The sequence below is a fragment of the Pararge aegeria genome, chromosome 17 (genome assembly GCF_905163445.1).
Source record: "Pararge aegeria chromosome 17, ilParAegt1.1, whole genome shotgun sequence".
Classification (NCBI taxonomy): domain Eukaryota; kingdom Metazoa; phylum Arthropoda; class Insecta; order Lepidoptera; family Nymphalidae; genus Pararge; species Pararge aegeria.
In genome coordinates, this window is record NC_053196.1 from 5,328,723 (window position 1) to 5,342,975 (window position 14,253).

The 14,253-nt window shown below is 35.5% G+C and overlaps 1 protein-coding gene across 1 annotated transcript in view; it reads left to right on the plus strand.

The window, feature by feature from the left end:
- LOC120631309 (frizzled-4) overlaps positions 1-13,314 on the plus strand; it is a 60,636-nt gene extending 47,322 nt beyond the window's left edge. Inside the window, exons 2-3 of the mRNA XM_039900812.1 lie at positions 7,346-7,521; positions 11,197-13,314. Coding sequence (XP_039756746.1) covers positions 7,346-7,521; positions 11,197-11,834 — 814 coding nt within the window. The 3' untranslated portion in view covers positions 11,835-13,314. The remainder of the gene's footprint in view (positions 1-7,345; positions 7,522-11,196) is intronic.
- Positions 13,315-14,253: the final 939 nt, after the last annotated feature.

Sequence of the window (14,253 nt, forward strand, 5' to 3'; positions counted from 1 at the left end):
GCTGTATTTTTGCGCTAAGCCATTGCTGACAATGTGTTCTGTTCTTCTGGTTACTTATGCTTTACTCTATTACTAATTCGTATTTCTGATCTTTGTTAATAAATTGAATCCAGGAAGACCGTGAGTAGTGGGATACAGAAGTACAAACAGTCTCTAAACTTTTTTGTCGCTCAAAAGAGGGCTTACAGGACGTCTTTACAAAGTAGTCTTCGAACATTTGGTTTGCCTTGAAAAGAGCTTTCGCAAAGTTCAGGGCTGCCAACTAGATTGAAGACTATTGTAGATTCTTAGTTAGATACATACAATATAGATACGAATACTTAGTTAGATACATACCTATACTTGGATACCTATTCTAAGTTAGACGCAACGAATGTAAATTGACAGGCCTGCGGCGTGAAAAATTATATAGAATATTTTTAGACTGACAAAAGATGGCAATTTCACGAATAATCCAAATATACAATAAAATTCTTTGCAATTGGGTATTTGTAATGAAATAGCACCGTATCCCAAGTAGTAAACGGGCTTGTTCACGTAAATAGTGCCGTTGGTGTTACGTTTTATTATTACGATTGAGGCGAGTTTTTACGAGCCTGCTTTATGCCCTGCTCGTCTCGCCTGCATCTCGGGTCTTTTTTATTATTGGACTAAGGGTGTATCCAGATATATGAGGGATTGGGTTGTCTGGATCCGGCCCGGAACAGTGAAATCCGTTAAAATTTTATATTTCAAAATTAATTTTGACTCTACCACTATTGTTTTCCCAGAAATCTGCAATAGTTTTAGCTCAGTAAAACGAATCCAAAAAAATAAAATTAATACTGTAATACTAACTTCGTAGCGATCAATTTTAAAGAAAATGTAACTGTTTGATTACTTTGCTACTGTGTGGCGTTTTAGCCATATTTTATAAAAATTATGTGGAGAAACTTGTTTGTGTTCAACTAAACCAGATGTTCTCGCAAGTTTACAGTTTCTTGCGGAAAAAAATTGGTAATATTTGCCATTTTTAGTTGCCTTTTCTATTTAGATACAAAAATATGACATTACAGGGTGTTCAGTTATACTACAATACTAAATACTATAAGTTATAGTTACTTTCTACTATAAGAGATCGTAAGGCAGGAATTATCTGCGTGAAAATAGACTAAATAATCTGTAAATAGGATGAACCTTAAATGGAAATACATTCAAGAAGTGAAACGGAGCTGAGACCGAATGTAACTCAACTCATCTAGACATTTATGAGGCTCGACAGATTTGAAATACGACGACTGCCTACTTGTGTGGCTAAAAAAGTTACTGGCATTTTAATAAAAAGCCGAATAATAAGTACTTTCTACTTACCTATGCCAACTTATCATCATACAACTGTATTTGTTCCAGTTCCATTGTTCCCAGTTCCATACAGTGCTTTAGTTCTCTCCTCGCTTAGTTATAAAAATATACAAATTTAAAACTTAAACCCCCGACTTTTAATACAGTGTACTATATTCCAGTAGTCAAGCCCTTTCATTCGATACCCATATTGAGTTAGTTGTGAAAAAAAAATTAAATTCGGCATTTTGTGGTGGCAGCCACCTTGGATTTGAAATTTGCCTTAGTATATTCACTAGTCAAGGCTTTTAATTTGATACCCATATTGAGAGAGTTGGGAAAATTTTGTAATCCGCATATTGTGGCAGCGGCCATCTTGGAACTAATGTCGTCAAACTAGCTAAGATCACTCCCACTTATTTACCTTTCAAACAAAAAACCAAATCAAAATCAGTTCATCCGTTTGGGCGCTACGATGCCACAGATATGAGACAGACACATAAACACAAACGCACAAACATGAAAGTTATAAAATCGTTTTTGCGTCGGGTTTAAAAATGTTGAAACACAAAAGTTCGAATTTACATTCTGTATTTGTAATTTTATAGCGTGAAAGGATCGGTACTAGTAAGATAATATTATCAATTAATGGCCGATCGAGGTGCTACGGCGAAGGTATTTAAAAAAACGAAATTTTTAAAGCTCCTTCCATCCCACGCCTCTGTCGTGACAACGTTTGCATTAAGATTCATTAACATTCTGAAGTTTGATTGTGTAATGTTGTTCATTGATTGGTAAAACGTTTTTGTAGTTTATGTTATGACCATAGATACTAGAAACGTCACTTACGTTAGCGACTTTATTGTCATTTATAACTAAAACTAACTACATTGCCTCATACTTTCGGTTCTTAAAAAAAAGAAATGTATGACTTCCAGCGCCTGCGCGTACGCGTAGTGGTATGGCCGCCGAGAGACATTTATCAGCGACGAGTGTTTTCTTATTTTAAATTAAATTTCTAGAGTCTTGTTAATTATATTAATAATGTAATAAATCATTCTATGCCTGACCAGTGAAGCGGTGATAGCGGTGCTTCCCTTTGGGGGGCCGAGTCGAATCCCAGCATGCATCTCTCAGTTTTCTTTTATATGTGCGTTTTAAGTAATTAAAATATCACTATCTTTAACGGTGAAGAAAAACATCGTGAGAGACTTGCATGCCTAAGAGTTCTCCTAAGGTAATGTGAATGTGTGAATGTTCTCCTAAAATAATGTTCTCATAGGCGTTTTTAAGTGCACCAATCCGCACTGGGCCAGCGTGGTGGACTACGGCCGTAACCTTTCTCATTTTGGGAGGAGACCCGTGCCCTGTAGTAGGCCGGTAATAAGTTGCTATGATGATGATGATGATGATAACTGATTGACCTATTAATTAAACTTTCCGGGATTCCCTAAATGCAAAACCCGACATACATTCTGCGTCCTCATTCTGCGTGCAAGAAACAAAAGTTTTGTGATGGGTTGTGTGTAGTGGAGTGGTGTAGGAGTGGCCTAGGATATAACCGCTTCGAGTTTTTTTTTTAATTTCTGGTTTTATACTTTAGTTTATAACTTTTAGCTGTAAAAAAATCTTTATTTATCTATCCACCTATATAAAAATTATATTATACACAAATTGGTATTATGGTATAATTTCAAACATAATGCAATTTTTTGATCTAACTTATAAATTTCAACAAAGCCATATAAAGTGGCAACAGTGTTATTGTTCAGTTTAGGTCATGACCATAAGTGATTATTTGAACGGCATATATTTTTCCTAATAAGTACCTAAGTTATTCTGGTTCATAAATATTTTATTATAATTTATGGTGCAGAACAATAAAATGTATTCAACTGTTACACCATAAAAATTTACGTTTATATTTGAAACTTTTAATGCTATCGCAAATTATATGCAACTTTTAGTAACCAATCTCTCCCTCTGGACTCATCGGGTTAGTTAACTTTAAGAGAAGTCTCCAAGTGAACCACAAACAACACGTGTTGGTAGGATATAGATAGGATAGGCAATTTAAAAATTAGAAGTAAGAATAAACTTACAGTGCAATATACTAGGTTACATAAAATTCATAATTCGTTTAAAGGAAATTGCATACAATTCTACAATAAACTACCAATTGACATCTTGGAGATGTCTCTTAAAAAGTTCAAAGTTTGTATTAAACATAAGCTTATAGAAAAGTCCTATTATAGTATAAAGGACTACGTAAAAGATAAAAAAGCTTGGGTGTAAATTAGTGCTCTAACCAGGTTGCTCTTCTAATAATTTAAAATGACATTGTGAGATGGTGATAACAAAAAAACACCCTGCTAAGTTTGTTGTGGGCTTCTTCTTAGACCAGGACGCGTTTGGAACCCTCGTAGCTTTAGTTTTAAGTTTACGAATGTGGTTATCGCCACCATCTCACTACCGTGTAATTCTATTGTACGCATCAAAAGTGCCACCTATACTTGAATAAAGATAATTTTGACTTTGACTTTGACTTTAAATGGCCCTTAGATCAATTTGCCATTACCAAATATTTGTCATGCGCACAGTTTTCCAGAACTTTATTCAGAAAAAAACTGAAGACTTGGTTTGTCGAGAAGGCTTTCTACAGTTATAATAAATTCTTTGAAAGTAAAATATTGTGAAGATTGACTTTACTTATTTGTTATTATAGAATAATATTATAATGAATTTATGAATTCATATACATTTGCATGACTTGATAATTTATTATTTAATAATGACTATGTGACGTATAATATTAATATTTATGAATAAATGACTATTGACTATTGAACAATAAATTTAGATTTAAAATAACACTACACTCTTAAAATCAAACATTTAAAATACTCTCTGTTCTCTCTATTCATCAGTACATGAAAATTTTCAGTTAGGCGATGGGCGAACGATACCAAAACCTACAACTTTCAGCGACAGTTTGCATCTACATTCTTAGAATCAAATTTTACAATAGCTTAAAAGCACTTTATTCATTTGATCAAAAATAATTTCAAAACTACCTACCTACCTTGAATCCATAGAAATGTCCTTTTACTTTCTTTATGTATTTCTTTATTTCAGTAGTAGTCGAGCTTTTTGTGATTGAGCTTGCCCGGGAAAGCACTGCCGCTAAGCAGCATTGTTGCAATACTGGTTTCCGGTATCAAGGGCGCGGTTCACAGTTTAATTCCAGGCCCATGAGGCTCAACACCTACCCCTCAAATTCATGGACACAGGGCGGCAAGTTGCAGGACGTGCTCCTTTCATGCCCTGTAAAGTGTTGCTCTGTATATAAAAAAATAAAACTATACCTAATTATCACAATGCAAATCATACAAATAAAGACACCCACATTGTTAGTCGACATGTGTTGGTCGTGGACAGTATAAACACGCGAGCGCAGTGGAACAAACATGGGTGTTTGGACTATCGCCACTTTTGGATCTGTTCAAATAAAAACCGCTGTTTGTTCAAGTGCCAGTGACACGCCACTGCGTGGAGCGTTAGCCCAGCTTAACCGTACCCCTAGGGATCCGTAAGCCTCTCCTTAATCCCGTACAACAAAAACTGTGCTCAAGATACCGACAGCTCAAGTTATAACGGTGTCGGTAAAACAAGGCGACACCTTTCTTGTCCCTTCGGGAAGATTTACCTGTCAGAGGCTTTAACGAGCTTAAGTAAGAGCCCTCTAGCGACTGTAATTTACATGAAATCAAGCTGCCAAGTTGGATTAAAAGCTCGTTTAAAGCGATGTGCACAAACGTAGATCTTACCGACACGTAACAAGAATTGGCGATTAGAAATGAATGTTTTGTTTTCATGCCATTTCGCATCCTCTGCAATCACAATCAAATTAATTATTATAATTTTAACACTTTATTTGAACACAACTATGAAGTTAGGGAAACAAAAAATGAAAAGAAATACAAAGACGGAAGTTGAGTACCAATACTTTTTAGTCCAGAAAAGCCGAATCGTTTTCTGCTGTATTGGATAGAAGCAGGAGTTACTTTGCGGAAATCAATAATATATTATGAAAATTAAGCTTAATTTGCTATACTCCGCGAACAACAAGAGAATCTGTATGGTGTAATTTATAATTTCTTAAATCCGTATACTCCCCACCAAACAGAACCTCGGCAATGTACCCTCTACGCACGTTTCGCTCCGAAACCGGAGCATCCTCAGGCATGTTGACTTTACAATGAATTAAGTTAAGCTTGTTCTGTTTTATTTAAAAAAAAAAAACAAAGCAAACGCGATCAAAGTCACGGTCAGCAGATGCTTTTTCCATAAAGAAAAATATCTACCTAGCAAATGTAAAAAAAGTTATTCAATGTTAAAATTATTTGATTTCTCAAAAGATTTAGCATCTACATTTAATAAAACAAATTACAACGTAATAAATGTGTTCACAAATAGCGGTTGACAAGTTACATTTAAAATTCTGCATTCAGTTTTAATTCTTTGCAATTATCTGTAAGCATTAAAATTAATAATGAACTCATTCAAACTGAATGCGCTTTTAAAAGATTGCACCGGTTGCTCTGAGTTATGCTTTATTTTATTTTTAGGACAGGGCAATGCATAAAAACATGCCTAAAATTAGCTTTTATTTTAATTCGTGTAGTTTTCTTAGAAGTTAGCAATCTAGAAATATAAAACTACTGCAGATGTTTCACTAATTTTATTATTCTGTTACGAGAAATGCTAACAAAACGATTTTTAAAACTATAAATGTTAACGTTGTAATTAATATGCATTTCCGACCTAAATAGTGTTTTTATGATCTGGTCAAGGTCCTATTCAGCCCAATAATTACGTGGTAAATAAAAACTAACAGTTTAGAAACTTACACCGTAACTATAATAAGGTCATCCCTACTTAGATAGACTAATTTGCTATTTATATGATCATATCAAGGTCTTATAAGGCCATTTAAGATAACAATTTCCATTCACAATAGTATTTCTAAAATAATGCTTAAAAAAAGGTCTACGCTCTATGTCGTAAATAACATTAAAATGAGGCAACACTTCCAGTTCTCATTAGGGTTGCCTCATTAGCTATTTTAATTATTCTCTAAACATTTCATGAATATGCTAGATTGTTTAAAAAAATACAATTACCACGTTTAACTTTCCACATATGGTTGGATAATTTTCTGAAACACTTACCACTCCCACCTGCTTCAACAGCTGTATTTTTTTGCTTGTATCAACTGCTTAATTAATCCTGTCTTGAATTTATAAGCCCTCTTAATATCATGCAAAAGTTTCAATGCGAAACTTATTTTGCTAAGCCTCATAATAAGAGCGAAATAGTGTCGTGGGAACCTTGTCTTTCGGTTACGAATGCCTTTTGCAGGGCTATCCATATTCCATACAACTTATTATAAAAAAATATTTAAACTCTTTCTCTTGCTCTCTTCGTAAAACATTATGTTGTCACAATTAGATAATAAAGTTATTATGTTTTCATCATTAATAACCTATGACAGTCCACTCCTGGACTAAAGGAGTCCCTCCTTTTGTCACCCCTCCCCCCTTTGTCTTCTCCCTTAATCACCAAGCTGAGCAGACGGGTTGGTGATCGCAATTGATGGAAGTAATAGCAGCAGGACGCTGCTGCCCGTTCTCCTTTATGCTCCCTTCCCGCGGGAAGAGAAAGCGTGGTGACAACTGTATTCGGATCTGCCGTCACCACACGGCACCGCGGCATTATTTTTATTATTAACTAGGTGCTATGTTCTTGGTCCGCGTTTTGGTACTACGGCTTTTAACAAATGTCGTGGTAACGGTATAAAGTAACGGTCCTTGGACAAAAAGCCTATGTTAATCACCATCGTTTTAACTAACTCTATGCAAATCAAGACGATTGGTTGCTTAGATATAAAGTAAAGTAAGCACAAACCAACAAACGCATTTTTATAATGTTAATATAGATTAATAATAAAATGTATCTTTTCCAGGTGGGTGGTGGTAACGGGCGCGTGGCGTGCGAGTGTGTTACGTCCACCATCCAGCAATGGTGGCGTGAGGAACGATCAACACTCTTCGCTGTTGCAATTAGCTGCTTGGGGCGTCCCTGCGGCGCTGGCTGCAGCAGTACTGGTCACTAGGGATGTCGATGCTGACGAGCTTACTGGTGACTATCTTTTTTTTTTTTACCGTAGGGAAATGGCAAAGGTATGTCACCGAACAGCCCTGGTAATTATCCATTTCTCATACATTATAAGAAAATTAAGCTGGATTTGTTATAATAGGCAGCGAAAAGCTGGAAAATGAGTATGGTGTCATTTATAATTTCTTCAATCATTGTATTCCACACATAACAGATCTTCGGCAACTACTCTTTACGCACGTATCGCTCCGACACCGGAACAATCTTAGGAGATGTCACCTTTACAATGAATATAATTGTAATTCTGTTGACAACTTTCTTCAAGATAAATCAAAACTTTGGCCGGCAAAAGTTGTATGAAAATCCATAGATCTGTCGTGCGTGTTAGCGACCAAATAAATTATATAGTAAACTTATATCTGCCGTGTAACAAAAATGGTACGATCGTTTCTGTATAATAAGCACGGATTCAGAAAAAGTCTACTAACATTTAAAAAAAAAATACCCATCTGAACTGCAGTTGACTTGACGCACGAAATCGTAAGTTGCAAGTGATGCAGCTCACAGGTGCGATGGAAGCTTTTGATTTACTGCCAGGGTAGAACTATTTTCGATTTATAAATCGATACGTACATAATACACAAACCTTTAGAACTGAGTGCGACTTAAAAAATATACACAAAAGAAATGAATGGACCGCGATCCCATTATTTTAGCGTACCGAATCAATACCATTCTAATACACATCCGTATCGGTATATCGCAATCGAATCATAACGATGCTCTGCTTAATACGTCCTTTGATTGTTTGATCTGCGGCGTTTTCAAAGAGATTAAAATCTTGTACAAGCGTACGGGAGCACGCATTCACTGTACAGTATTGAAATAATGAATGTTTTGTGGGACTACTGCTCCATTGTAGTTATATAGTGCTAACATGTGGTCTGATGTCCTGAATGAGATGCTGACGTAGTTACGAGCATTTAAGATCCGGTCTGATCTGGATTTGCATTTGAACTCCTTTAATATCAGATTAAGATGGTCATAGTTAACCATCAGAGACCAAATGCCAATTTTTATTTATTTCATAGACAACGAAGTTTTTTTTTGAATTCACTCTAAGTTAGACCTTACCGCAATGACACCAGGCACAGCTTGCTAGCATAGGCAAAAGACAAAAATTGTAACAAGGGATAAAATGTACCTGCCAAAGCACGGCAAACGGGGAAAAGGGAAGTTTATCAACGTTTGAAATTATAATTATTTTGATATTACTTGCATCCGTGTGCCCATGCTAGAAGAATGGACAAAACTGTGGGTGGGAACATATTGTACTCCTTTCCCCGATAGACAAAATTGGCTTCCACGCAATATCGTACCGAAACGTAGGATCATTTGGCGGCACGTCTTTGTCGGTAGGATGGTATGGTTTAGCCTTAGCTTAAGATAAGTTGCCTTTGGACTTTAATAAAAATATATTATAATTGGAACTTCTTAACAAAACTAAATTCTTAATTTAAACAACTTAAGCAACTAATTCCTTTTTCTATTTAAAGTACGGCGGTGTACACTGTGCCACTAATATTATCAAGCGAAACCTCTTATCGCGTAAGCCCGTGATTATTAAATCCTTTATTTAACGGATACGGATATTTGAAGAACACCGCTCTGATAAAATGTTTGGTATTAATACAGCAACACGCAAATATAAAAAAGAACCGACTTTAGATAACTGGTATCAACTTTATGTACCTAACCGTTTCCACAGTTTCTAGAAACAAAACGGTTACATAAATGAATGCTCTTAATCTAAAGTTCACGCTCTTAAAGTTAAAGGAAATAGGGAATTTTAAATTAAATTATTTAAATTACATAATGATACCAATCTGTTGTACATACTTGAAATACACTAAATTTGCAAGTCTGAAAGCATAAACAATGTGGTACTAATAAGTAGAGTAGTAGAGCTGTTTGTGCCTGAGCTCTTTCGGGAAAGTACGACCGCCATGCTCATTTCTGTTATGTTGGTATGCCAAGCAGCATTCTTCCGGTCTGAAGGGGGTGGTTACCGGCGAAATGGACTTCGCAGTTTGCAGGACGTGTTCCTTGCATGCACTGTTTAAGTAGAGGCAATGGTTTTCAAGTTACTATCAGGCGGGCCATCTGTTTAGACTGCCATTTATTATTCCTATAAAAACGAATACAAAAATATAATAATAAGCTTAGAAATGTATGTACAACAGATATGACACCACTTTCTAAAAAATGCATGATTTGGCAAATTTACAATTGACAATCTCCAATTTACTCCAATGTCCATGTAGGGCTGCCTTGAGGCAGAAATTCGAATTTGTAACTGTTTTGTATATTTATATCTCATAGATATTTTTTTATTTAGTTTTTATTATTACTGTTTTTAATTATTCTGTTATATAGTTATTCTGTGTAGATGGATCAAATAAAGAATTATTATTATTTTTTGGGCATACATGAGTCAACGGAAGTATGTGTTACAGGAAAGTGAGATGTTAAAATAACACCTACATCTAAATTATTATTTATAATCCCACAATTTAATTTATAAATCCAGATTAAGATTCCATTTGAGCTGGCCGATAAGACGTCTTAGGATTTCGTGATTTCTGTCAGTTGATCTCTCCAAATTAATAAGTTAGAGTTGTAATCCTCGCATTTTATTTTGAACCCTTCTGAAGCGGGCCGAGTGAAGTGCCACACGGTCCGATTCTCAGGCATATTGCAGTTTCAATCACGCCATCTTGAGTATTGTTGTTTTATTAGGGTTCGGTGGTTTAAATAGGCTAGTAGGAACGCTTCTTCATACCACCGGGCTAATTCTTTTAGTTCAATTTTGTCCAGAGGTATACCAGTATGCCTGCTGGAATTCACTCTTACTCTCTTAAATTTACTTAAAGATTCTCAACTAACTTTTGAGCATTTTAACGGGTTCAAATTCTAGCAATTTTGCATTTAAACTTTTTGGGATCACTCAACTTTATCCGTTATTCCCGTAACTCGTTTAAGAACATAAACGACAATTTTTTATACTTCGATCCACTCTTAGATGTTCATCTCTTACCCACATGATTATGTATTTACAAATATCTTATTTAAATAACCTAATGATTTGTTGTGACAACGTTGTAAAATCACAATCTAATTTGAGATCAGGCTACTGATAAAGTGGATTTGAACCCTATTTGTGCAGTTCCGACTCACACTTAGCCCATTTTTTTTATTATTATTTCCACTTCCATTATAGCGACCGAAAGAAATGCGCGACCATTATTCGAGCCGTTAAATACAACACCTTTCCTCTTCGCACGCTCATATTTCAATTTTAAATCGGTCCTTTTTAACCACTGCCTTATTCATGGATTATTTTTTACCCTTGCAGTCTGTTTGGGTAGGTGTTCACTTTGAGGACCGCTTTATTGGTAAATCGGAATGTTATTCAGCTCGGGAAAAAGAATCCGTATCCGCTAAACACTCGCCGTTTTGGGGCACAAGATATTTTTTTTATTTCTTTTTTTTTAAATCACGCAAACGTGAACATACGATTTATCTTTATTTTTTTATACCTATAAGTTTTTTCTGAGTACCACGATCACATTGGCCCCCAAAACGTAACCCGAGAATTTTTTGTTTCATTTTAATAAATTGATATTTTCTTTTTTCCAGGAACATGCTTCGTGGGTAATCAATCCAGCAAATCATTGCTAGCGTTGGTGATTGTTCCCGAAGCAATATGCTTGCTACTGGGCAGCGTTTTCCTCGCTTCCGGCCTACGTGCGGTGCATCGAAAACCTATGCCTCTACCAGCTCCAGCAACGCTTCTGAATTCTGCACCCCCAGCGCATCCCGATCAGAGTTTACTGAGGCTCGGAGCATTTGCGGCGTTATATGCTGTGCCATCCGCGTGTATACTTGCGACATGGATTTATGAATATATCCTTAGAGAAGACTGGTTGGCTGCACCCGTTCCTTCAACAGAACCTTCAACCCAACCGCGGCCTGCGTTTTGGGTGTTCCTGTTCAGAATATTCGCGTCACAAATACTTGGTGTCATGGTCGCTGTGTGGCTAGCCACTCCACGGTTAAAAGCATTATGGAGGAGGATAAGTGGACCCAGGAAACCAGCGTTAGCGAAATGCCCGTCAGGTCCCACACCTACGCCTTTAACATTACATTGCTACGCCTCCCATCCGCACACGTTGACAAGACATCCACAAAAATATGCTACTTACCGACCGCCCCAGCAACAGTCCTATAGGAAACCGAGACATTACCATTATTCTGCTGGCGAAACAATACTATGACCTAGTAATAATAAGGTGGTTCCTAATATGAGACTGTTTATACAACACATATGCGTGCTTTTTATAATTCCAGTGCAAGTCTGACGTCATCAGAACATACCTATTTATAAGAATGCAAAAGTGCAGATGATATAATATGAGTGCCATTAATTAACTATGAAGAATTTGTTTGAGTAAAATATTTAAATTCTTCTTTAATTATCTTTTAACCCGTATTTTTAATCGGACATCCGGCTAAGGTTTTTCGAATAACGGTCAACCTATATATCTATACTTAACACTGAATTGAGGACCTGTTCCTTGATGACGGTTTAATAATACAGGGCGTAGAAAGCTAAAACCGATAACCTGGTGTTATCCAAACTATGCAGGGTGAAATACATTTCAAACTTAATTAGTCATAATTGATCTTACCTTATGTATATTTTCATATTTTCTTATAGTAATAGCTACATATCATAATTTACAGTTACAAAAAGAAGATCTCGTAATCGACGATAAAGAACTTGCAGCAACTTTGTTAACATACAGCAAATAAAAGTTAGAGCTCCTATAGACAGAGTTTTAAATCAATAGTGAAAAGACTCGATATTTTTTTTAATTGTGGCATGTATTTCGCCCTAAAGTGCATATAACCTCGCAAACTAATAATTTTAATACACACAAATATTTATTTAAATGTATATAATTGTAGATTATGCACAAACTTAAGTTTCTCCAAAAATATGTCATAGATAAAAAGTTGTCTCGCTGTATCTATGACTTGCATGCATTTAACGTTCCCGCGCAAAAGAAAATAAATAACGATAACATCGACCTCTATCAATAATACGGAGATTATTACCTACTTTTGTCACTTTTTTCTTTTCATCTCAAATTACTTCACGCCATTTTGGCGCTGTAGGTTGTGAAGCTGTAATACGAGTGTCCAAGGAACTAAACTTAAACATTGCAATATTGTGACTCTTCAAATGGGTACAAGATTTCAGATGTCATGTCATGTTACTAGTGCAGTGCAAGTATGGGTGACTAAACTGTGGGATATTGCTGTACCTACCTAACTATTGCGAAACAAGACTTTTAGAGCTGGATTACTACCTATTTATGTTTTAATAAAACTGAGGCGAATCCCGTGCCAAATGTGGGAAGCGATTTCGCAAATTCGCTGCCTCTTTCAGGATTTCAAGTTGATGCAACTTTGTGTGCTATTTTTGGTATGTCAATTTGTGCGGTCAATGGGAGGAAATCTCTTAAATTTAAAAACGACTTTTTTTCTATTTTTAGTAGCGTAAGATTCAAAGTTGTTGTATGTAATGTACCTACCTACTTAATTTACTAATTGCGTAAGAACGTATATAGTAACTTCTTAATAAGTCTTAACGCACTGATTACATAAATTAGATAATATAAATTTTATAATAATGTTAGGATGTTAATATTTAAAAACGATGATACTGTAAGTTTGTTTTGTACATAGATAGGAAAGAATTATTATAAAATACTAAGTACTGATATACCTAATACTTAATTGTAATAATTGTACATGATTTAATTGTAAATAGATCATTTTTATATAAGTATTTACTTTTAGGAAAATGTAAGTTACGTGTAAATATAACAATTAAATATTAATAATATTATTTTATTTTTATTTTTGTTTACCCACCCTTGCCTTGCTACTTCTGGAAAGATTAATGAATAATTATTATAGCTGGTAGAAAATTGTTATTACCTAAGCACTATATCCTCTGACAAAAGACGCATCGCTTCGCATCGCAGACAAAGATGCGGGGAACCGCTAATATACTGTATATAAACCAAACTGAAGCTTAAGGGGCGGATAAATAAGTGTCTCAAAGTCTGGCAAAGCATTTGCCGATCCTCTGGTGCAGTTAATGTTCATGGGCGGCTTTGTTCACTTATCATTAGGTGACTCGCTTGCTCGCTATTTATTAATTAAGAAAAAAAAAAACAGCAAAAACTTTCTGTTATTTGTATATACTTTAAAGGATTTCATAAAAAATGTCAGGAATTTTCTTCATTCACATGTTCTTTAGTTGCACTTAGTCCATTGTTAGAAAATCAACTAACAATGCGATTTCGATTCTTAGTGAACGAAAAAAAATACTTTTTAGTTTGATGGATTCTTACTCTAGCAATTCAATGTCTATTTGTAGACTGTGATATTTACAAAATAAATCGCTTGACGAGCTAAGAGACTCATTCAAGCCTCTAAAGTCTGCGGCCCGTCTATTTACAGAGGTCGTCGTATAAAGGCTAAATTGCTCTAAGGCACATCCTTGTCGGTAGGGTGATAAGTAGTTACGGGCAAAGCCACGACCAAATAAAAATCAAAAATTTTAAACACCCACATCGCTCCCGCTGAAAATCGAACCGGTAGGCTTATTAACTATCCCAT